The sequence below is a fragment of the Lontra canadensis genome, unplaced genomic scaffold (genome assembly GCF_010015895.1).
Source record: "Lontra canadensis isolate GAN:19392208 unplaced genomic scaffold, GSC_riverotter_1.0 scaffold48, whole genome shotgun sequence".
Lineage (NCBI taxonomy): Eukaryota > Metazoa > Chordata > Mammalia > Carnivora > Mustelidae > Lontra > Lontra canadensis.
In genome coordinates, this window is record NW_022631042.1 from 10,869,888 (window position 1) to 10,894,101 (window position 24,214).

Sequence of the window (24,214 nt, forward strand, 5' to 3'; positions counted from 1 at the left end):
CACTGAACGGGGAGCCTGATGGGGAACTTGATCCCAGAACCCTGGGATCGTGACCTTAGCTGAAGACAGACGCTTAACTGACTGAGCCACCCAGGCACCCTGTCTGCATTCTATTGTTAATAATAGAATAACATTCTAGTAGATGACTTTAGTGAACTGATTGATTCTTAAATATTATATCCAGTTTAAAGAAAAACTCACTCAGAATTTAATGTTATTTCAGGCCTTTCGTGAAGGATCTAGGAAGTCATCAAGAGTTAAGGTAAATACATTAAATTTAAGTTCTTAGTACCAACTGTCAGTTTTTCAGGAGCTTATTAAGTGATTGTCCATAATCTTTATGTTCTCTTCATTGTGTATCATTTATTGCTTATTATATCTTTATCAGAAGTGGTACCATAGAAAATCCTATTTTGATTAATATGCCACTCTTGGAGTTTACTCACACTGTTAAAATATTAAGCAAAAGGAAGTGGTATGTAAGTAATAGCTAATATCAAAATTTGGGGTAATATGAATTTCAGTTATTGTATTCCATGCCTCCCAGTACCACTTCATATACTGGACATATGAATGCAAAATCACATTGAGAATTTGAAAATTTGTGTATTTTGCATAGTTGGGATTCTAGTGATTTAGTCAAGTAAGTTGTTATAAAATACTCTAAAATCACCATGAAGTACAAAGTAGTCACCTGTACCTTGAATTAATTAGAATATATCCTCAATTTTGTAGATGGCCAGATTGCTGAGAGAGGCAAGGCTCTTTAACTCTACCTCCCCCCGAAACGATAGGTGTTGGATAACAGAGGTCAGCTATATAGTATGTCGATAGCTTTCTAGGTTATATGGTTAAAGGATAATGGGTTTCTCAAGTTGTCAGATAGTAAAATAGGATGTGGGGAGCATGTTACAGTCTATTTGTTGGGCCCATCATGTAAAGCATAATAGTTACTCATTATTCCACATTCCCTGGAAAACAAATCATTAAACACCTGTGCAGTGATGATTACTGCATACTTTTGTAGTTCTTTCTCAAGAAAGTAAATACACGGTGACACTCAGACTGTAAGCCCAAAAATGTTCTTTCTGTGTTAAACTTGTGTTAAAGTATACGTTTGTACTTTTATACTTACTATATATATATTAAACTTGGGTTTATGGGATATTCTCTGACATAACATACAGTCTGAAAAGGTTTTTGGATTTACCCAGTGGAAACTCAATACTCTGTAGTTTCCTTTTCTAATTCATCCTGTAGTCATCCCAATAGGTTTATTGAAGATGGGGTATCTTTTACTTAAGTGAAATATTTTCATTTATTATGTAAAGAAGTGACTAAGAAAGTGAAATTTTAATAATCCTTTGTGAATCTTTAAAGATACATACATATATTTTAGAAGATTTTATTTATTTGACAGAGAGAATGAGAGGGAGAGATCACAAGTAGGTAGAGAGGCAGGCAGAGAGAGGAGGAAGCAGGCTCCCCGCTGAGCAGAGAGCCTGATGCAGGACTGGATCCCAGGACCCTGAGATCATGACCTGAGCCGATGGCAGAGGCTTAACCCACTGAGCCACCCAGGCGCCCCTAAAGATATTTTTTACTTAAGTCAAAGATACTTTCTTTAAGATACAGCAATTCCAGTTAGTAATTCTGTAGTATTTATAGGTTGAAGAGATACAGAAGAATTTACTGCATCAAATATATACCAGGTCAGTAGAAGGCTTGGTTGGTGGGGGGGCAGGGGATTAAAAAAAAAAATCTTTAAAATTTATTAGATTTCTTGGGGCACCTGGGTGGCTCAGTGGGTTAAAGCCTCTGCCTTCAGCTCAGGTCATGATCCCAGGGTCCTGGGATTGAGCCCCACATCAGGCTCTCTGCTCAGCGGGGAGCCTGGTTCCCCCGCCCCTGCCTGCCTCTCTGCCTACTTGTGATCTCTGTCTGTCAAATAAATAAATAAAATCTTTTAAAAGTAAAAAATAAAATTAATAAAAAATAAAAGCTAAGATATTACTAGATTTCTTTAATAAAGCTGATGAAAGCCTTAATATGTAGTATTTCATATTTGTGTAAAAATCTATTACAAGGTGGTCATCATAATGTTGAATATATAATTACATAAAGTATCAGTTGGTAAAAATAAACACATTCCTGTCAAGTAGTTGAACAACTTACTATAGTTTGTTTCATTGTAGGAAAGAATGATAACTTTTTGTAATAAAAATTACCTATATGGAAGGTGGACAAATGGTAAACTTTAGTGTTTACTGTACATGTGTACATGGCTAACAGGATATATAAGAGCTTTTATGAATTCTACGTGTGATTTTAAAATTTTAGTTATGTAGGCTGTACATACTTTAGAAGTAACAGTCTTTATTAGTAGTACATCTCACACCAACTGAGAAAATAAATGCCTTCCTAAAGTGACAGTTCTTAAACAATTTTGTCTCAGGGCCTCTGTGTACTAAAGAATTTATTGAAGAAACCAAAAAAGCTTCTTTTTTTTTCTGTGTTTTTCTTTTCTTTTCTTTTTTTTATAAACATGTAATGTATTATTAGCCCCAGGGGTACAGGTCTGTGAATCACCAGGTTTACACACTTCACAGCACTCACCATAGGAAATAATCTTTTCTCATCAAGGTGTTCAGTGTTGTAGAAAGAAATTGATGAATAGCATTTACAAAAATTGAAATGTCATGTGTTAAAATCATTTACAATCTGAATTATGCTAATGAAACAAAAGTTTTTGTTATCTGCATTGATTGATTTTTATCCCAAGATTGCAAATAAGAATCATTCTGGAAATGCCTGGGTGGTGCAGTGGGCTAAGCCTCTGCCCTCGGCTCTAGTCATGATCTCAGGGTCCTGGGATCAAGCCCTGCATCGGGCTCTCTGCTCGGCAGGGAGCCTGCTTCCCCCTCTCTCTCTGCCTACTTGTGATCTCTCTCTGTCAAATAATTAAAATCTTAAAAAAAAAATCATTCTGGAAGGGGTGCCTGGGTGGCTGTCGTTAAGCGTCTGTCTTTGGCTCAAATCATGATCCCAGGGTCCTGGGATCGAGCCCCAGGTTGGGCTCCCTGCTCGGTGGGGAGCCTGCTTCACCCTCTCCCTTGTGTTTGCTCTGTCTCTGTCAAATAAATAAATGAAATCTTAAAAAAACAAAACAAAACCAAACCTTGTTGTGGGCATCCACATTTTAATATATTTTTAAAATGTGTGGTAATTATGCCTGTCTGTAAGTTGCAGTCCAGCAAGAAAAGTGTCCCCTTTTGTTCTTTTTTTTTAAGATTTTTACAATTTTTATTTTATTTTATTTTTTGAAGATTTTATTTATTTATTTGACAGAGAGAGTACAAGTAGGCAGAGCAGCAAGCAGAGGGAGAGGAAGAAGCAGGCTTTCTGCCAAGCAGGGAGCCTGATGCAGGACTCAGTCCTAGGATCCTGGGATAATGAACTGAGCCTAAGGCAGCCACTTAACCAACTGAGTCACCCAGGCGTCCAGTAAGATTTTTTTTTTATTTTTAAGTTAATCTCTGCACCCAGCATGAGGCTCAAACTTACCATTCCAAAAGCAAGAGTTGTATGCTCTTTCAACTGAGCCAGCCAAGTGCCCCCCACTTTTTGCTCTGTAACAGATTAAGAGAGGCTGTGACTTCTTGTACTTTGCACTAAGCATTCTTATCTTTTGGGTTTTAGTACTTTGCACTAAGCATTCTTATCTTTTGGGTTTTTGGGAGGTATAGATGAAGAGCAAAGGTCCTTGCTGTCACTGTGACCCTTGAATTTAGGCTATAGACCATTTTGGTCATTTCACATTCTGTGAGATACTTTGTTCCTTATGTCAAATTTATCATGTGGAGAGTTGATTATAGATCTTGAAATTACACTAAATTAAGATTATCAACATGTATTTTTAAATAAAACGTGTTAAAATTGTAGTCTGTCAAAACTATGAATACAAGGTAGATACTGACAGTCTCTAATAAAAAAGTTCTTTTTTTTTTTTTTAAAAAGAGCTCCCAAGAGAGCAGTGGGAGAGGGGCAGAGGGAGAGATGGGGGAGAGAGAATCTTAAGCATCTTTTTTTTTTTTTTTTTAAAGATTTTATTTATTTATTGACAGAGAATGACAATGAGAGAGGGAACGCAAGCAGGGGCAGTGGGAAAGGGAGGAGCGGGCTTCCTGCGAGCAGGGAGCTTGATGTGGGGCTCTATCCCGGGACCTTGGGATCATGACCCGAGCCGAAGGCAGACACTTAATGACTGAGCCACCCAGGCGCTCCAATCTTAAAACATCTTAAGCAGAATCCACACCCAGCCCAGGGCTGATGTGAGTCTCTGTCTCTCAGCCCTGAGATCATGACTTGAGCCACAGTCAAGAGTCGGACGCTTAAGAGTTGGACACTGAGCCACGCAGGCTTAGTCAGCCCCATGCTGTCCTTTTTTTAACCAATAGCTAGCAGTGACTCCGAAGTTTGGAGTATTTGCGGTTTTATTAATGGCCCCCATCTGGCTACAGTGGTGTCAGTGAAGGCTGAATTTTTGCTAGTCCAACATAACTTGGTCTCCTTTAGTTTTCTAAGTCCTTACCTGTCTGGCATGCAGTATGAAGATGGAGTAGGCTGCTCATTTATGGTCTGTTTTTCCCTAGGACCTCTGAAAGCCTATCATTGTCTCTACTTTATATTACGTTCTTTTACATAGATGATCATTTATTTGAGTGTGTATATGTAAATACTTGGAAGTCCAGATATTAATGCTTAGTTTGCTGTGATTTTAGGGTTCAGCTCCAGAGATCGATCCTTCATCTGATGGTTCAAATTTTGGATGGGAGACAAAAATCAAAGCGTGGATGGATCGCTATGAAGAGGCAAACAGTAACCAGTATAGTGAGGGTGTTCAGAGGGAGGCACAAAGAATAGCTCTGAGATTAGGCAATGGAAATGACAAAAAAGAAATAAATAAATCAGATTTGAATACCAACAATTTGCTCTTCAAGCCTCCTGTGGAGGTAAATATATCATTTGCCCAAAAAATTTATGAAACAAAACCGTTTTCTAATGCATATCTTGAGTAGTTAGCTTGAAAGCAATCAGGTTTAATTAATCTCGACATTTCTCTGGTTTTAGAGCCATATACAAAAAAATAAGAAAATTCTGAAATCCGCAAAAGATTTGCCTCCTGATGCACTTATCATTGAGTACAGAGGGAAGTTTATGCTAAGAGAACAGTTTGAAGCAAATGGATATTTCTTTAAGAGGTATATTCCTTTATTTTACCAGTTATCTATAGTTATGAGTTGGGGTTTGTTTTTTTTTTTTTTTTTTGCTGTTTTACCAAGATGCTGTGTTCATATATATTTTGCCTTCCTAAGTGCATTTTAATACATTTAAAAGTGTAGTGTGACTGAACAATGACTAATGATAAACTTTTGAACTATAATAAAATACAGCAAAAAGCAGATGTATTCCTCAGTCTCTTACCCATCTCTGTCTTGCTGACACTCCTACAATAGTCTACTTCAAAGATAAACTAAAGCAATTTAGATGGATGTTAATGGAAAACTCTGATTACCTAAGATTCTGAGGAATCCTTTTGCATCCAGGACCTTTCCTAACTCCTTGTGACATAATTGGTAGAACCTGAAAAGACCATTGGTGATCACAGGCAAGAATTCCTTTCTCTTTATTAGAGGATGTTAGATGTGCCCTACTTTAAAACCTTCACTTTCTTGGTACTGGAATGGCTCTGGAGCCCTCTCCTATGGTTGGTGATTTTGATGGGGATTTGATGTTGTGACCCATTGCTTCCCTGAGGTGTAGAAATACGTTGGTATCTCTAGAGAGAGAACGTTCTCAGTATATATGATTATTTGTTGTTTATAATTGAGTTTTTAAGATTTGAAAGATATACAAGAATACTTCTCTTTTACATACAAATTTTATGTAAAACAGTGCTGTAAATCAAACACTTAAGTGCAGTAGGAGATACGGATTTTAAAGGCATCCAGTTATGAATCCTTCTGTAAAGGTAGTAGTCACTCCCTTTTTATTTTTCCTTGTACATTTCAATTTCTACCTTCAGTTAATTAACTTTGATTTAGATAAGATTATTGGAGCAGGTAAAAATCTGATTAGCCATGAACTTGCCCTTAACAAATGGGTTCTGGTATCAGATTGCCTGTATTCAGATCTTGGCTTCACTATTGACTTTGAGTATTTTAGAAGTTTGATAATATGTTAATAGTTTATAATGCATTTCTTTCTTTGTAGACCATATCCTTTTGTTTTGTTTTATTCTAAATTTCACGGGCTAGAAATGTGTGTTGATGCAAGGACTTTTGGAAATGAGGCTCGGTTCATCAGGCGTTCTTGTACACCCAATGCAGAGGTAAGCTTACAGAAATCTTTTTGGGAGGCAGGGCTTTGGGGGATATGTGGAAATGAGTATCAGACACAAATCTGGTAGACTTTTTGACTATTGATGAATTTTATAGTGCCCAGTGTGCTTCCATTATGAAAAATCAGGTGATTACTTGGCTCTCAGGTCTTAGAAATGACTTTGCACATTTTGAAGAAATTGTGATTTTTTTTTGTAAGAGGAAATACTGGACTTTATTTCTGAAGCTCTGTGGGTCACATACATCTTGATCTGAGTGGATCAAGATAGATGACAAAACTAAAAGCTAAAGTAGATTTTACATATGCTACTATAAATTTTTTTTATAAAAATTCTGCTTTAATTTGGAGCCTGAAGTAGTAGTTCTGGGTTTTCATGCCAGATAAACATTTAAAATTTATATGTTCCACTTAAGAGTATAGGTTTTGAAGCCAGACTTACTAGATTCTTGTCTTCTCTTTGATGAACTAGCTTTGTAATCTTGTCTGTGCTTGTTTTCCCTGTAAAAACTTATTGGGAGGACTAAAGGAGTTAATACCTGTGAAGTACCTAGAACAGTGTCTGTCATAGAAAAGTATGGTGTTAACTGTACCATTACTCATTACTGCATGTCATCATATCAAACGTATTATCACTTATAAAACTCCCAATTCCAGGGATACTGAGAGGTGAAAAAATATGCATTGTGGAATTGTGTAGTGTTTGCTTTTTAATGCTACGTGGTGGATTGCAGAGTTTGCCTCACTGCACTTGCTTCCAGCTGATAACCACCAGTTTAGAGTTACAGTCTTACAGTTGCATATTTTTCACATTGTACTCATGAATTACTTTGAAAAGTTTTCAGAATTGCAGGATGAGGTGCTTCTAAAGATAGAAAATAATTTATAAAAATGTAAAATTATTCTTTTAACAGGTGAGGCATGAAATTGAAGATGGAACCATACATCTTTACATTTATTCTATACAGAGTATTCCAAAGGGAACTGAAATAACTATTGCCTTTGATTTTGACTATGGGAATTGGTAAGTTCAAGTCTCTAAATATGTTATCTGTTTTGAAATAGTTCCTTAAGGCCCTCCTAAAATCTAGGTATTGTCATCACTTTCATAGTTTTTTATTTGTATGTATTACGAGGCAGTGAAATGTACTTGAAAACAAGCATTTTGGTGTCAGCTTCCACTAAGCATGATTTTTTATTTACCAGACTTTTATTATTGTAATGTAAATGATCATAGTAATTTAAAAAGGTAGTCCTAATTCAGCCATATAACACTGACCTTGTTTACATGAGAATTTCTTCTTTCTTGTATTTTAGGGGATACATTTTTGGTCTTAATGTAAGTTAATTGATCAGTGTGAATGGATAATTCACTTTTGCCCTTCAAAATAAAAGAAAATTGTGCAGGGGCCCCCGGGGTGGCTCAGTTGGTTAAGCAACTGCCTTCGGCTCAGGTATCCCTCTTCAGGTTCCCAGGGGAATTTGCTTCTCCTTCTGACCTTCCCTCTCCTGCTCTGTCTCTCAAATAAATAAATAAAATCTTAAAAAAAAAAAAAAAAAAGAAATTGTGCAGATTTTTTTGTAGTATAAATTGAAAGGGTTTGTTGGAGTCCTGTAAGGAAATTCTGAGAACTGTTGTTCTGAAACACTAGGGAAATAAAGTTAATTCTGAGTATAAAAACTTTTTTAAAGTTCTGTGTAAATTACATTCTGTAGTGTTTTGTTTTCATCTTTTCTCATTTGTTACTTTTGAGATTTGGTTCTTTGATTTTGTGTAGCTCTAGTTCACTTGTTTTCACTGCCAGTAGCATTTATCCATTTCTCTGTTGGATCTTAAATTTACCAGAACCGTTCCTGTGACTCCTTGAACATGTCTTTGTGGGCCCATGTTCTCTCCATGGGAGAGAATCTAGTGGGTATGCTTGCTCAGCTGTGGGATGTGCATGGCCTCAGTGTTACCTGACATGGGGTCATGACCAGTTTCTATTCTCACACCTTTCTTCCTTGCTCTGCACTTCCTTATGACTTTCAAAAATTGGTGCTAATCCATGTGAAATGGTATTTTTTATACATACATATGTGTGTGTGTGTATACATATGTAATGTGTGTGTGTATATATATACATATATATATATGTATATATATATATATATTTTTTTTTTTAAAAGATTTGTCAGAGAGAGAGAGAGAGGAAAGCAGAGGGAGATGCAGGCTCCCTGCTGAGCAAGGAGCCTGATGGGGGACTCAGTCCCAGGACACTGGGATCATGACCTGAGCCAAAGGCAGACGCTTAACCTAGTGAGCCACTCAGGCATCCCATCTTTTTATATTTTTAATTACCATTTTCCTTGATTATTTTATAAGCCCAAGGATCTTTTTGTATATCAGTCATTTGGATTTTTTGTATATTTTTTGTATATTAGTCATTTGGATTTCCTCTCTCATGAATTGTTCAGTCGCCTTCAATTTTCCTCCTGGCCTTTTTCTGATTTTTTTGGGTGGGGAGGAGAATGGTTCTTTTGTATCCTGTAGTCTGTTTGGTTATAAGCATTTGAGCTCATTTCCTCCTATTCTGTATTTTACTTTTAAAGTTTTGTATGGTAACCTATTTAAATGTGTAAGTTTTACATGTTCATGATGTTTTCTGTTAATGAAATTCCACTTCCTGCACTGTGTATCTCTACTTGATTGTTGGGAGTCAAATTTATTATAACTTAAGCATGACCTTCTTAGCCCCTTTTCTCCCAGATGGTAGAAAATTTAGCATAATGGCTCTTTGCTCATTGCTTTGAAAGACTGTCTCCCATAAGTGGTTAAGAATATAAGCTTTTTATAATCTGAGTGGTTTCAAATCCTAGCTTGGTTGCTTATTCAGCCGATTTCTTCATCTCATTATATCATAATAGAAGAATAATAATACTCACCTAACAGGAATGTTTTGAAGATTCAATGAGTTTAAGATATGTAGAGTGTTTCCCGGCACAAAATAAGTGCTTTTAATAAACATTAGCTGTTGGCCATCATTATTTGCAGTTGTTATCCTAAAATCAAAGAAAACATCTAGAAAGACTTTCAACCTAGTTTCTAGTAATACCTAATTTGGGGAGATGGGTCCCATAGATAACAAATTTTTGAGTTCTATCCCTGATTTACAGATTTAGGCAGTTTGACTTGTACTAATCTTGAAAGTTAGTAAGGAACAGTATTAGGAACTGTAATAATTAGTGAATTAGTGAATCACTGTAATAATTAGTGAATTAGTATTAGGAACTAAATAAAATAGTGAATTATTTTTATGGTGAACAAGTATTAAACTACTTAAAAATATGTCAAGTGGGGGCTTCTAGTGTTTTACTCAGGTTTGGGCATTTTGCCTGCATCCTGGAGAGAAACTAAATGGTGGTGGTAGGGATATGGAGGGCAGAGTTAAGAAGAGATGGAAAGTGTGAGCTTTGGACTCACACAGACCTGTACCTGAATGTTGTCGCAACTGTTTAGTAACTGTGCCACTTTGGACAAAATGCTGAACCTCTCTGCATTTGAATCTTCTCTGTATGGTGGAGGTAATAATTATCACTGCAGTGAAGATGAGAGATAGTGCAGTTATTTTTCAAGCGTCCATTTGAAAGAGGGAGTACTTAAGAGAGGTGAAGGAAAACATAACTTTACCCTTTTTCAGGGTGGCTTTTTTTTTTTTTAATAAAGATTTTATTTATTTATTAGAGAGCATGAAAGGGGAGAAGGTCAGAGAGAGAAGCAGACTCCCCATGGAGCTGGGAGCCTGATGTGGGACTCGATCCCAGCCAGGATCATGACCTGAGCTGAAGGCAATGGCTTAACCAACTGAGCCACCCAGGAGCCCCTCAGGGTGGCTTTTTAAAGACAACTGGTTATCAAAGTCATTTCTTAAAGTATAAGACATAGTTAAGGTTTGGGACTACTGAAGTAAATACCATTTTTGCCTTAATGTGAAACAAATGTATCGTTTCACTTACAAGGATTCAGTTTTAATTCATTGAGGTTTGTTTTTTTTGTTTTCCTCCTCTAAACCATCACTGGTTATCCTTACGATTGAAGGTCCAATCTCTATCAGAAATCAACTTCTAATGATTAATGTTTTTTAAATGAGGAAAAAAAACTTCTTTTGTGATAGTTATGGGGAGTGCAAATTAGTGAAAAGTAAGGATTGCCATTAAGTGGTAGTAGTAGCATGTAACTTTGCAGAGTTGCAGCTTAAAATGAATTAGACAATTTTACAGTTTGTGTCTTGAATAAATATTGAACTGGTTATCTTTCCAGTAAGTACAAGGTGGACTGCGCATGCCTCAAAGAAAATCCAGAGTGCCCTGTTCTAAAACGTAGTTCTGAATCCATGGAAAACATCAACAGTGGTTATGAGACCAGAAGGAAAAAAGGAAAAAAAGAAAAGGATATTTCAAAAGAAAAAGATACACAAAATCAGAATATTACTTTGGATTGTGAAGGAACAACCAACAAAATGAAGAGCCCAGAAACTAAACAGAGAAAGCTTTCTCCACTGAGGCTATCAGTATCAAATAATCAGGTACTGAACTACGCTCTTGTGATTGTCAGCAGAAGTCAACAAAAGAACATAGTTTGTCATATTTTAACCTCTTTATGTAAAACGGTTTAAATTTTTTAAGTTAAATCTATTGTTACTTAATGAAGTACTTAGAAACATAAAACACAAGTACAGAAGTTCTGCTAGAATTTGTGCAGTGTTCGTTAAGCTCGTTAAACAACTGAGCCAGCAGATCCTTGCAGAATTGAATACAAGATTTTTCTATAACTGGGTGATTTAAAAACTTCTCCCAGATGGTATTGTCCTTATCTTAATGGTAAGTGTTCTTATTTAAAGTCTTAATTTCCTTTTTTTAAACATTTGGGGCATAACTAAATCAATTCTATAAGGATGAGACAGAAGATTTTTCAGAGAAAATACTCTTAACATGTAAGATCATTTTGGGGGAGTTTGGCCCATATGTCTGCCCTGCCAGGAAACAGTTTCTTATATGGCCTCTACATAAATGGAAGTTAGGAGGCACCATTTAAAGTGAAAAATAAGTAAGATTTCACTCCTCTCCAGTAGCCCATTTTCCATAATTTAATAGTTTAATTAACTTAATAATTTCCCAAAAGTTTTAAGTCAAACAAACACTTATTAAGCACTTGGAATCTCCAGGCAGCAAGTTTTATGAAGTAATTTTATATGTTTATGTTTTGGGAAGAATGTAAACAGAAAGCTATGCTACCATATTTGACCTTGTGGGCTCTATTAGTATTATGGACTAGAACTCTAAAAAGCAAAATCATTTAATTTTGAAAAAATTTTTTAATTACAGCCAGTCTTAAGGTTCTGAAATGGATTTAAGTAGGCTTGTAATTTTTCTTTGTTGAATGCATCAGTTGTCACTGAAAGGTATTTTAATAGTTCATGTCCCTAGTTTGTAGATGGAATAAGTAGTTTCTATAAAGCAGTCATTTCCATCTTTCAGGAACCAGATTTCATTGATGATATAGAAGAAAAAACTCCCATTAGCAATGAAGTAGAAATGGAATCAGAGGAGCAGATTGCAGAAAGGAAAAGGAAGATGGTAAGTTGGGAAGCCAGTAGCTGCTTCATGCTGTCTCGTGGGCTTACGACAACTGCTCTTCCCATAGAGATTGTTGTTGCCTTTAGGAAGGCTTTGACACTGTTCTTTATTAGGAAACATGTTAGCAAACATGATGTGCCACTGAGCATTTCTGTTTGACTTTGTTATTGCCATTCAAATAACTTGCACTAATCTCTTCTATTTTTATGGTGTGTTCATTAGAAATTTTAGAATGTATGACATTTAACATTTTTAAAGCTGAGAACTACTAATAAATTTTAATGACAGAATTACTGTTCAAAATCTTTCATTAGCTAAATGTTCGTTTTCATAATTTAAAGCAAAAATGGAATTTTAAACCTTACACCACCAAATAAATGAGTTATGTAAAAAAAAACCCCACTGTTTGGTAGCTACTATGTCTATTTCTCATACTGGTATCATAAAATAAGGTTTTCATTAAAATGCGTTTGGTATTTATGTTCCTTGTTCTACTTTTTATACAGATATTTGCAAATAAATAATAAAAGATATTTTATTAGAAATCCATGTTAATTTAGCAGTGGATATATATTATATAGGCCAGTTAAGTATTATGTATGGTATAGTTTACCCAAAGATTTGAAAATGACTTTACACACCAGTTAATGATCCTAATACGGGTTTTCCCCACTCCCTTTTACTTTATATGCTTCCTTGTTTCCTATCTGTGATTTTCATGCTGAATTCCATGGAATCTCAGATGTCTTACACTTAGGGTAGGGAGGGATAGGATCTTTGGAATTTGGTCATTGTAGGCCTACTTAATGTAAGCCTGGATGGTCATTCCTGTAACATTTCCTTGTTGACATTCAGAATTATGAGAGCAATGCAGAACTGTTTCGCAGCCTTTGGATTTCAGAGGCACTGCTCTGAGGGTGTGATAGGGTGATATTAGAGATCAGAGAGACGAAAAACAGCTCCGTAGGTGAAGGTACTGAAGGAGTACCTAAAGGAGTTGACATGAACCCTTTTCAAGATTTGATTATATCTGAATTATCTATACCTACCCAAATCACCTGTGGCCCTCTCTTGACCAGATTTTAAGTATTGGCCCATTCATTCTACAGTAGCCACAACAGTGTATTTGCACTAACCTGCAAAACCAATTTGGAGTATCACTGGTTTTTGGATGAGTAATGTGTCTGGTAGAAGGAACCTCTTTCACAGGTGACTTTAAGGGCTATAACAGCCACTTGGAAAAAATCACGAGATTTAAAAAAAGGTTTAATGCCCTTAAAATAATTTTACTCAGATTGCATTTTTTATAAAAGTTTTTGTGACTGTGGGGCTACTTTAAAAATATGTCTCTCTTTTAATGCTGAGAAATTCCATGAACTTAAGAACATCCTCATTTTTAGAACCCAGAAGGAAATAGAAATACCTTTTTGCTGATGGAATTTTGGACAGATAAAAATGCTTAGTTGGTCCATTATTGGTCCTGATTTTACCTGTTAGTATGCTATGTTAATACAGGCAAATGCTTCGAATTCCGTCTCCATTTGGGCATACTCATTTTAATGTCTGCCCAGTCTAAGGTTGCTTGTGTGCAGCTAGGTATTTTTCATACAAGTAAAATGTGGAAAACTTGAAAAGTATCAGTTCAGAATTTGTCTGGTATTTTGAAGGGCTATGAAACAAATACTTAAAAATCTTTGTTCCTTGACCTGTAGTTCTCAAAATCATTGTAGTGTTACTATTTCTAATGGTATATTTGCTTTGATATCTGAGTTACAGAATTTTTGGATATACTCATATAAGCAGAATGCAAAAGCATGCATCCTAGGATTCTTAAGCCAGTTTGGCAGGGTCTCTCCACCCCTGCCAACTTATTAATATTTGTGAGGAACAAAAGAATTTGGTTCTTTAAATATTAGCCTTTAGTGTCTGTCTTTTGTATTGGTTAGGTTAACATTAGTAGTTGGAAAGATTAAGGACAGCTCGTGAGAACCTTAGGTTAAACTGATTGAAATTTCCTTCTGTGAGAGGACAGACTTTAAATCATTGTGGATATAATAGGAGATTTTAGTTGTCTTGTATATTTATGAGATTGGGATATAAAAGGAGTTAGTCATACTCTTTGTCATGTCCAAATTCAAATATACTTTAGCCCATCCTTTTGTAGTATAGCTTGAACTGTATGAAACTGTTGATTCGACAGTCTTTACCTACATAAATGGCACTTGTTCTTTAAGATTTTACTTATTTGACAGAGAGAGATAGTGGGAGAGGAAACACAAGCAGGAGGAATGGGAGAGGGAGAAGCAGGCTCCCCACAGATCAGAGAGCCTCACATGTGGCTGGATCCCAGGACACTGGGATCATGACCTGAGCTGAAGGCAGACCCTTAATGACTGAGCCACCTGGGCGTCCCTAAATGGCAATGTCTTGAACAACCTAATATTTAACATTGTGTTCAGTCTCCCAAGAATTGCACCAGTGGATGTATTATTTTGTTGCTTGCTTGTTCTTTTTGGTGAAGTTGGGAGATAAGACTGTGTCTCTGCCTTCAGGGGCATTTACAGAAACAATTACAATACAACAGATGTAGTAATGGAAATATAAATCTGATAACCTAGAGCTGTGGTTGGGTTGGGGGCTGCTCAGAGGCCATTCATGAAGTAGTGTTTATGATAGACCTTAGCAGTAGGGTTGGAACAAGTACAGATTAGCTTGTAGCTAAACTGTATGGCACTGAGTGGAGAAAATAGCCTGGAAGGGGTTATAAAAGTGATAAATCATACTTGGCTGGGATTATGGAGGGTGTTTTTGGGGGGAGCAGGGAGGTAAGAATTGGTAGCAGATCACATGAAATGTTGAATGATAAAAATTCCATGGAAGACTATTCAAATTATTGTATGACTAGATACAAAGCTTTTATTAACATTTTCCTTTTCCCTCCATTTTTCCCCCCTTAAAAAGTTGTCACCTACCTACAGAAGCAAATTTGTGCCTAAATGGTATAAGAACTGAATAGATGGTTATTGACCTTTCCTTTTAGCCGGTAAGAAATACTTCTGTGGCAGTGGGTTGGAAATTGACTTTGGAGAATCTTACAGTCAGCACAGTTAAGCTACAGAAGTTGAAATATGGTAGAGAATCACCTGATTCCAAAACCAGGGCACTACTGAGTGGACACCCCCAGGTACACAGTAGTTGGTATGGTGAGGGGAAGTGAGGCGGCTGTGATCTCGTCAGAGGTAGAGAGTGTGCGGCAGGGGGTTAGATACTGGGAAGCGCATTGCATTTTGTTGAACTAATAAGGGATCAGTTTAAACATAAAGCTTTTGAAAGATTTAAATAAAAAAGGTGGCTTGCCACTCCAGATTTATTATGGCATGAGAAGAACTTCCTCAAGTATCTTCCGATCGATGTTTTCAAAATAATTTTTCGTGGCATTGTGGAAAGACTGTACCTTGGGGCTATATAGTCTTGGTAATATTTGATGGTATATTTTCGTCAGATTGCTTACACTGGAATCCAGGGAAGGTGGCCAGGAGGCCATCACAGTTTGGAGGATAGAGATTTAAGGAATGGGCGCCTGGGTGGCTCAGTCTGTTAAGTGTCTGCTGTTGGCTCTGGTCATGATCTCAGGGTCCTGGAATCGAGTTCTGCATCAGGCTACCTGCTCAGCAGGGAGTCTGCTTCTCCCTCTTCCCCTCCCATTTGTGCTTGCTCTCTTGTTCGCCTGCTCTCAAATAAATGAAAAACAAAATCTTTAAAAAAAAAAAAAAAAAGAATTTTTAGGGGCGCCTGGATCGCTCAGTGGGTTAAGCCTCTGCCTGCAGCTCAGGTCATGATCTCAGGGTCCTGGGATCGAGCCCCGCATTGGGCGCTCTGCTTGGTGGGAGCCTGCTTCCCCCGCTCCCCTTTGCCTGCCTCTCTGCCTACTTGTGATCTCTCTGTCAAATAAATGGATAAAATCTTTAAAAAAAAATTTGTAATTTTGTTAAATGGTATAGCCTCAGCTCCTAGGGGGAAGAAAAAGCTGCCTGGCTTTATTAAAAAGCCCGTGGTCAGTAAATGGGCCTACTAAATATTTGTGGCAGCCATTCAAGTAGAGATATGGGTAAGCCTGTAAGTGTGAATTTACCGAAGCTTCCTTATAGGCCGGGAAGTGTCCTGGAAGCCTTGTCAGTATGCAGAAATCTCCATTATTTTCTTATGCCTCATCCTTCACACCAGAAATTATTCCACAGAACTCAAGTACATTTTCGGGGGGGAGGGCAGAAGAGCTCCGCGGTCAGTTGAGTTTAGTAAACAGTGCTTCAGTTTCCCAACTTTGAGTTTCCCAGTATACACACAGTGTGTTTAAAAACTTGAGAAACTCTGTTTGTGAAACCATTTCATAAACTTACACACCCTTGCAACTTGTTTGTGGTGATTCCTTTGATATCCTACAGATTTTTATTCGATGGTACAGGCATCCTGGGGGAAAAGACTAGAAAGAATCCTGTTGTTCCTAATGTCTCTAGGAAGTAACTTGACTTAGATCACTTTAGAAGATGAGGAAGAAACTTTGATAGTAAGATATCATCAGGATTAATCTTGGCCAGAAAGTCATCTGATGATATGTGTAATAGATCACCCATCTGATCAACTTTCTCTCCTTATGACATGATTAAGTTTATGTCGGTTACTAGTTTTAATTTTCTTAGGTCCTCATTTTCTCTTATTAGAGAGTTTAGGAATTGTGTTCTGAGTGATTACTGACATTACTGACATTAGGCTACTGAATAGCAAAAGGGAACCCATGTATTTTTATTGGTATTCTGTTTAAACAAACTGAGGATCTTCAGCTTCACCTGCCTCGGTAATAAACTCAGGATTCCCAAAGTCTTGCTAAAATACTTCATTCCATGCTTTCACGTAACAGTGACATATGCTCTATGTAATATATAAACAATCCTTACTCATTTCACAAAACTGAGTTTTTGCTGTTTGCTAAGGACCACTGAAGGTACTGGGTAAAAAAGGCAGCCAGGTTCTGGAGAAAATTTCCTGGAGGATGGCATGCGTGGAAATAAGAAACAGATCTCAAAGAGGAAGCAGTACTGTGAGGATAAACTGAGTCATCATGTGGTAGAGAAGAAATGGGGATGTTATTATTTTGGAATTATTCTGTTGGTAATCAGTAATCTTAACCATTTTTTAGAAGATTAATAAATTACTCTCTAACTCTTGTTCAAGAGGATAAGCCAAGTTATTTGGGTGAGGAATCTCTTACTTTATTTCAAGGCTGTGGGTAGGGTAATTTGGCAGGCTGACCCTGCTGGTTCCCTTTCCTAAAAGGCAAGTTTTTTCTTTTGAGAACCACTTTCTGCCCATTAGCAAGGTAAAAAAATAAACTGTGAGTCCCTCGAGGTCTTCATTTTGTTTCCTTCTCAGTTCTCTCTCTCTCCTATGAGGTGCGTTGCCCTCTGTGCCCGTGCTGTGGGGCACACACAATGCATCAGCTTGTTTTTACTCAGTAAAAAAGTGCCAGTTATCTCTAATTATTAGGATGAATTATAAGTTTCCTCAGTGGAGTTTCTTTTTTCAGTTGCCATATTGTATAAAACTTTAATATGTGTTCTTTATTATGTGCCCTTGAACTATATGGACCTCACCGTTTATTGAAAGGAGGCTTAGATAAGATCTTCATAATATCTTCCAAGTATATCAAGTTATATGGTTTCAAGACAGATTTGTCCTCCATTGTGTTTGTATATGGAAGCACGAAATTGGAATAAAAATACTCAAAATATCTACTCAAGTGATAAAATCCTAGAAAGGGATGTTAAGCAGACTTTTTTCTGCTTGCAGGAATTACAGTACTCTAGATTTGCTCTGTAAGACCGTAAACTAAGGTACATGTCATGAAAGCAATGTTGATAGATATCATCAGGGATCCTTCATAGGTTAGCACCCAGTACTCCAGCATTAACAGTATGTCAAATGCTAATGTAGTATTCTTGAAAGGCAAACCTAATTCTAACTCTGTATCAGGTCTGTGATTGCTCAGCTCACAGATAGCTGATTCTGAGGTCGGGTCATGGGCTTGGAATAAACAGTCATGGTTACAGAACATGAAGGTCTTAGCACTAAGCCATATGTGAACAGTATCAAGCACAGATACTGGGGTCTGCTGGGGTTAATTAGGACTCCTGATATCGCTAATACCCTACACGAACTGTAGCTACCCCACTCTATATATATAAAACTGGTTATTTTTCCATTAGGTCTGTAAAATAGACAAGTTTTCAATCATTAAGTAGATACTGTGTATCTGATTATGTACTCAATGCAATGGTGAAAACAAATGCTGAACGACATATGAAACTTGGAATTTAAAATGAAAGTAGACCAGTGTGCTTATGTTTTTTTTCATGTAGAAAATCAAAGGCGTGCTTACATTTCCAACACTTGTGTTTTTTAAAGGTGAGATTGTATTAAAAGTAATAGGATGTCTTTAGTGCTTTCAGCTGACAGTTGTAGTAAACATGGGAAGAGTTACGCTTTATTTTGCTTTATGTAGTATTGGTGGTGGTGAACTGGAAAGAGTAAATTAGGAGCCAGAAAACTTGAATAATCATCATGGCTCTGCCTTTGAATGAGTCATATAATGCACACGGGCTTTGGTTTCTTCAGCAGCACAGGACTAGATTTTTTTAAAGATCCTGACTAGTTCTAAAAGATTGAGTCCTCTCTAAAATGTTTTCTTTTGACTGTCAGTTAATTGTATTGTTTACACGGAGTTCAGTATTTTTATTATTTCATGAGAGAAATAGCATGCACGTGTGTGCAAGCTGCGGGGTGGGGACGGCGGGAAGGGGGAGAGAGGGAGGGAGAGAGAACCTTAAGCAGGCTCCGTGCTCAGCGCAGAACCTAAAGCAGGGCTATATCTCCTGACACCCAGATCATGACATGGGCCAAAATCAAGAGTCCGATGCTTAACCGATGGTGCCACCCAAGGCACCGTGGGAGTTCAGTTTTTAATTGAATGAATTTGGTCTTTATGTCAAATAATTTTATCTTTGACCCTCACTCTAAACATTTAAAACAAATGAATATTAACTATGTCAGATTTTTGTCATAAGTTCATACTTAAATGCTAGTAATTTTTTATTCATAAACTGATTTGCTAAGTTTATTTCTTCTGGAAAAACGTACTTTTTGTCAGATATATTTTAAAATTTTTCAAGAGAGAAAATAACCGCAATAGTTAACCCTTTCTCCCTCTTCACCCCCCTCCCCTGTTCAACAGTTGAAGCACTTAGGAAAATAATTTTTAATTACTCTGGATTTCTACATTTAGGATTTTAGGAAAGCCCTCATACAGAGATAGGGTTTTTATAAAGAGCTATAAGATGAAAGGGGTTTGAGTAAATTTCCAGTTCCGGTGAAAAGATCACTTTTGCCTATGCTGTTAATTTTAGTACCAGTTAACCCATCCTAAAGCAAGAGAAGTAAGGTACATACGTATGTATGTGTCCACAAACAAGCAGCCTTGCCTCTGTGGACTGGCTTCCTTACCTGTAATACAAAGTGAGGATGATGGGTTTTGTAAGAGTGGCCAATTTGCAGTATGGCAATTTGTTGCGACTAACTAGAAGCTCAGCAGTATTGTCAGAGGAGTCTACTGACAGACTGTTTCTGTCCCCATATTGAGTGTAAAAAAATGAAGAAAAGGGGATACCCACGTGGCTCAGTCAGTTAAGTGGCTGGCACTTGATTTCTGCTCAGGTCATGGTATCAGGGTTCTGGGATTGAGCCCCACTTTGGGCTCCACGCTCAGCAGGGGAGTCTACTTGTGAATTCTCTCTCTCTTCTCCCTCATTTCCTCCCCTTCTCACGCACATGCTCTATCTGTAAATCTTTTTAAAAAAATGAATGAAAAATACAGTAAGCAGTAGTTTCCCCAGTGTGTGGGTGTCTTAATGCTTAAACCTCTGCTGATAATTACTGGGACTAAAGCTCCAGTATGGAGAAGACCATGCAGCCCGAGCTTGAGATCCCAACCCTTCTTCCCCCATCACTGACAGAAAAGAAGGAAAGCCAAATGGCTCTGAGACTCAGGAGCTGGTTCTCTTCATGTGGAGAACTGGACAGTCCATGGAAGTGCTTCCTGTTTCTGGTTGAAAGCTGAAGCACTTGACAGGCCCACAAGGCCAAGGCTCTGGGTCTTGCTTTTAATATTCTCTCTCTAAAGAGAACTGAAGGTCAAAGGAACTGTTGCTGTTCTTCAGTCCCTGCCTTAAACGGTCAGCAGAAGACAGGAAGGTCAGAGGGTAGGAGGATGCGTTGCAGGAACTCTGACTGAGGGCAAGAAAGCTAAAGTACAAATAATCACGCACAATTCAGGAATGCCATTTTCCAAGTGCTATTGGCAAGCTGCACAGATATTTCCCCACTGAATTCCACAACAGTTCAGTGAAGTGTAATTATTATTATCCACATTTTGTAAGAGGCTCAAAAAGGTAGTAACTAGGGTGGTTAAGTTGACTAGAGTCACAAAGATAGTGACTAGTACAGTCATAAGTTGAACCCAGGACTTCACCCTGTAATATCCTGCCACGTATCAATAATGTATTCATTCCCTAAGTTTCTGTGAATGTGATCTTTTCAACATTCATTAACGCGGAACTTTGAATCTTATTTTTAAAAGGGCTAACTTCCCTTTTATTCAGAAGGATTTTCAGTTTGGAGTAAAGCAAGGTAGATTTTATGCCCCCCCACTTTTTTTCGTTTTGCTTAACACTTATCTTTGACAATCATCCAACCAGTATCCCTTTTATGAAATGTATTTGCAGTGAAAGGGCTTCCTGAGATGTTTCAGACTCTGAAGGATCTCAAATGAATATGTCTCCCTCCCCCCACCCCCCCAAGCTATCATCAGTAGAAATGTTTTGCTAACAACATCATAGAATTTATTTTTTACATTGACAAGAACAGTTGGACTTTGGAATTTTACTTCAGTGCAATGACATTTATTATGCCAATTAAAAATTTTTAGACAAGAGAAGAAAGGAAAATGGAAGCAATTCTGCAAGCTTTTGCCAGACTTGAAAAACGAGAGAAAAGAAGAGAACAAGCTTTGGAAAGGATCAGCACAGCCAAAACTGAAGTTAAAACTGAATGTAAAGATGCACAGATTGTCAGTGATGCTGAAGTTATCCAGGTATCGTTATTCAGGTTTAGTTTTGTTTTCATACTTAAGCACTTTCGGAGAAAATTGTCACACCGATTTAGTTGCATCTGTAAAGAATTTTTAACGTGTTAGTAGCATTTTTCAGATTCTGAGAATTTGACCTGAGATACAAGATTCTATTTGCTTTGTTTTAGACTTAAAAAAAGGTTATATTAATTTATCAGAATTCATCAACTTTAGGAAATTAGCTTCTGAAGTCGATTAATGCTTTTAGATTTCAGCTTCTTACTTATGTAAATGTCGTGTGCAAAGTTCCACTCTGTTGTATTTTGAATTAGGAACAAGCAAAAGAAGAAACTGCTAGCAAGCCAACCCCTGCCAAAGTGAATAGAACTAAACAGAGAAAAAGTTTTTCTCGGAGTCGGACTCACATTGGACAGCAGCGTCGGAGACACAGGACTGTCAGCATGTGCTCAGATATCCAGCCATCTTCTCCGGACATAGAAGTCACTTCACAACAGAACGATATTGAAAATACTGTACTTGCGATAGAACCGGAAACTGAAACTGCACTAGCAGAACTAATTCCCGAGACTGAAGTCCCAGCACTTACTAAATGTCCCGCGAAGTACCCTAAAACTAAGAAGGTAGGGCTCTTCAGGAGCAGGGAAACTCTTCTCACGAGAGTATCTATGACGTTAAATATATTCGTGTTTTTAAGATTTAGTCTGTAACATAAGGAATAGAATAGAACAAGAGGCGTAGTTTTTACACTTAACAGTTTTCATACTAGAACGAAAATCACAAAACAATAAAATCAGTTAATAAAAATGTTCGCACTGTTGTTACGAACAGAGTTAAAATGGTCAGTATATCAAGACTTCCTTTTGCAAATTACAAATCACAATGTAATGATTTTAATCATTTATCAAAATTCCTTTTTTTTTTTTTTTTGCCTATCCTATGTACTAAATTTATACTTCGCAGAAACAAATGGTTTTACGTATATTATCCTTTATTTTTTTACTTCCTACAGTTTTCACAATATAGGGAGATTATGTGAAGAAATTCCTGATTGCCATAAAGGGTAGTTTTCAAGTTTATTCATCTTTGAAAAACTATTAAGACTTAATAAAGCAATTACGAGAAACTGTTCACTGAGCTAAACCAGCCTGAATTTCACAGCTCAGAAATAACAGAATATCCTTACAAAGCACCCCCAGCCCCCAGTAGAATACACTACAGTGGAGCACAGATAGCAAAGTGGTAATCCTTGGGCTCTTTTGAGGGGGGAGGGGTTAGACCATAACTGGATTCCTCTTGTACACTTGTACACAAAATGTTTTCAAACTTTGTCTTGTTCTTACCAGATTCAGCACAGTTTATAGGTACTGTGAAACCAAAAGTATGTTCAGTAAACATCTGGGATGAACCTGGGAGTATATTTTAATGGCGAGTCAGAGGGTTAGTTAGAGACTTAAGATCTAAACACAGTTCTAACTGGAAGGCTGTACTCTTCCTCACTCCCCCATGGATCTTGAACAAGCCAGCCAACATTTGCCTTAACGAGGTGCGGTTTAAATGTATGTTAATTTGATACTGTCAACAATGAGCAGTTATTTTTGCCCACTTTGGAAGGACAAAAAACAATTGCAACTTTTCTTTGTAACTTAGATTAGTGAAAAGAAAAACTCACGTTTTAAAAGAGAAGCTACTTTCTCGACTACAGATATGACATAATTCTGCCTTTTAGTTTTTAGATGGCTTAGTTATGGTGGCGCTATCAGTTTATTTCAATTCCTGGTCAGAGATGTAGACTTTACTCCCATCTGATTCTCTAAAAAAGCCTCCTTTGCCACAGGTTTTGTTGATGGTATTCCATTCTTTTAAACATACTGTTCGAGCATGAAAGTATCATGATTTCCCCTAATGTGAAGGCTTCATTCAGAGTAATAAGACATAGTATCTACTCTGCCAGATACTGTGCTACTTGAAGAGCTTTATAAATATTATTTAGCTCTTTCAATCGTTAAAATAATCCTATTTGTAGAGCTAGTTTCTGTTACGGCCTTTCTTTTACAGATAAAGATTAAGATGTAGAGAAGTCACGGTGTGAGTGGCAAAGCCAGGATTCCTACCCAGGCAGTCTGGCTGCAGACTCCACGAGCTTTCTCTTTGTCCAGGATATGCAGTTGTACAGACACGGGGGGTAAAAAAAAAAAAAAAAAGGGGAAAAAAAGATGCTAGAATGTTTTAATGATTATCACTGGAAGACAGTGTCGGTAGATTATTTTTTTCACTGTGTGTGTAATTATGTGTGAGAATGCATATATTACTTTAAGTATTTTTTTTTAGAACAAATTAGAGTAAAAATAACAAGAATATCATTTGATTACCAGATAGAAGGATATGAATGCCCACACAGCAAAAATGTGCTTGTGCTGACAGATGTAATCCTTATTTCCGTGCCCATTACAATTGCTTTATTAAATAACTGTAACCAGCCTACAAAAAAAAAAGTAGTAGGTTCCAGTATATTCATAACAAGTAAACTCTAAATTACATACACTGTAGATAAAAATAAATCAACAGAATTAATATAAAAAGGGCTATGTAAATTTTAAAGCAGGGTTTTTAATGCTGACACTTTTTTTTTTTTTTTTAATATATATGCATTGATCTCATCATTGGAAATTCTGATAGGCAGCCAGGGTACAAAAACACTGCATAAAACCAGATTTTTCTTATACAGTGATAACAGAAGCAATAACAAACCTAAATTTAATGTTTGCGTTTATAAGATAGAACTGAAGTCTCTTAGACCTTGCTGTTTTACAAAAGGTACCATGTGTTTTCTTCCTGGAAGAGTACTATTGTATACAAAATTTAGAAGTAAGGTAAGTTAACCAAAGAAATGTAATGATTGCCCAGTGTATTATTTTGGATAATATATCAATTTCAAATTTGGTATAAAAATGTTCAGTAGGACAATCTGTGCAATTATATATAGAGTGATCCAAATTTTTCTTC

General features: G+C 36.9%; 1 protein-coding gene across 6 annotated transcripts in view; it reads left to right on the top strand.

The window, feature by feature from the left end:
* KMT2E (lysine methyltransferase 2E (inactive)) overlaps positions 1-24,214 on the top strand; it is a 95,441-nt gene that overhangs the window by 62,988 nt on the left and 8,239 nt on the right. For 5 of the 6 annotated variants that reach the window (XM_032873326.1, XM_032873325.1, XM_032873330.1 and 2 more), the window contains 9 exons: positions 224-262; positions 4,782-5,012; positions 5,131-5,261; positions 6,274-6,391; positions 7,314-7,423; positions 10,700-10,964; positions 11,917-12,015; positions 21,050-21,214; positions 21,523-21,831. In XM_032873326.1, the coding sequence (XP_032729217.1) occupies positions 224-262; positions 4,782-5,012; positions 5,131-5,261; positions 6,274-6,391; positions 7,314-7,423; positions 10,700-10,964; positions 11,917-12,015; positions 21,050-21,214; positions 21,523-21,831 (1,467 nt within the window). The remainder of the gene's footprint in view (positions 1-223; positions 263-4,781; positions 5,013-5,130; positions 5,262-6,273; positions 6,392-7,313; positions 7,424-10,699; positions 10,965-11,916; positions 12,016-21,049; positions 21,215-21,522; positions 21,832-24,214) is intronic. The other variant, XM_032873328.1, reaches the window with a different exon arrangement.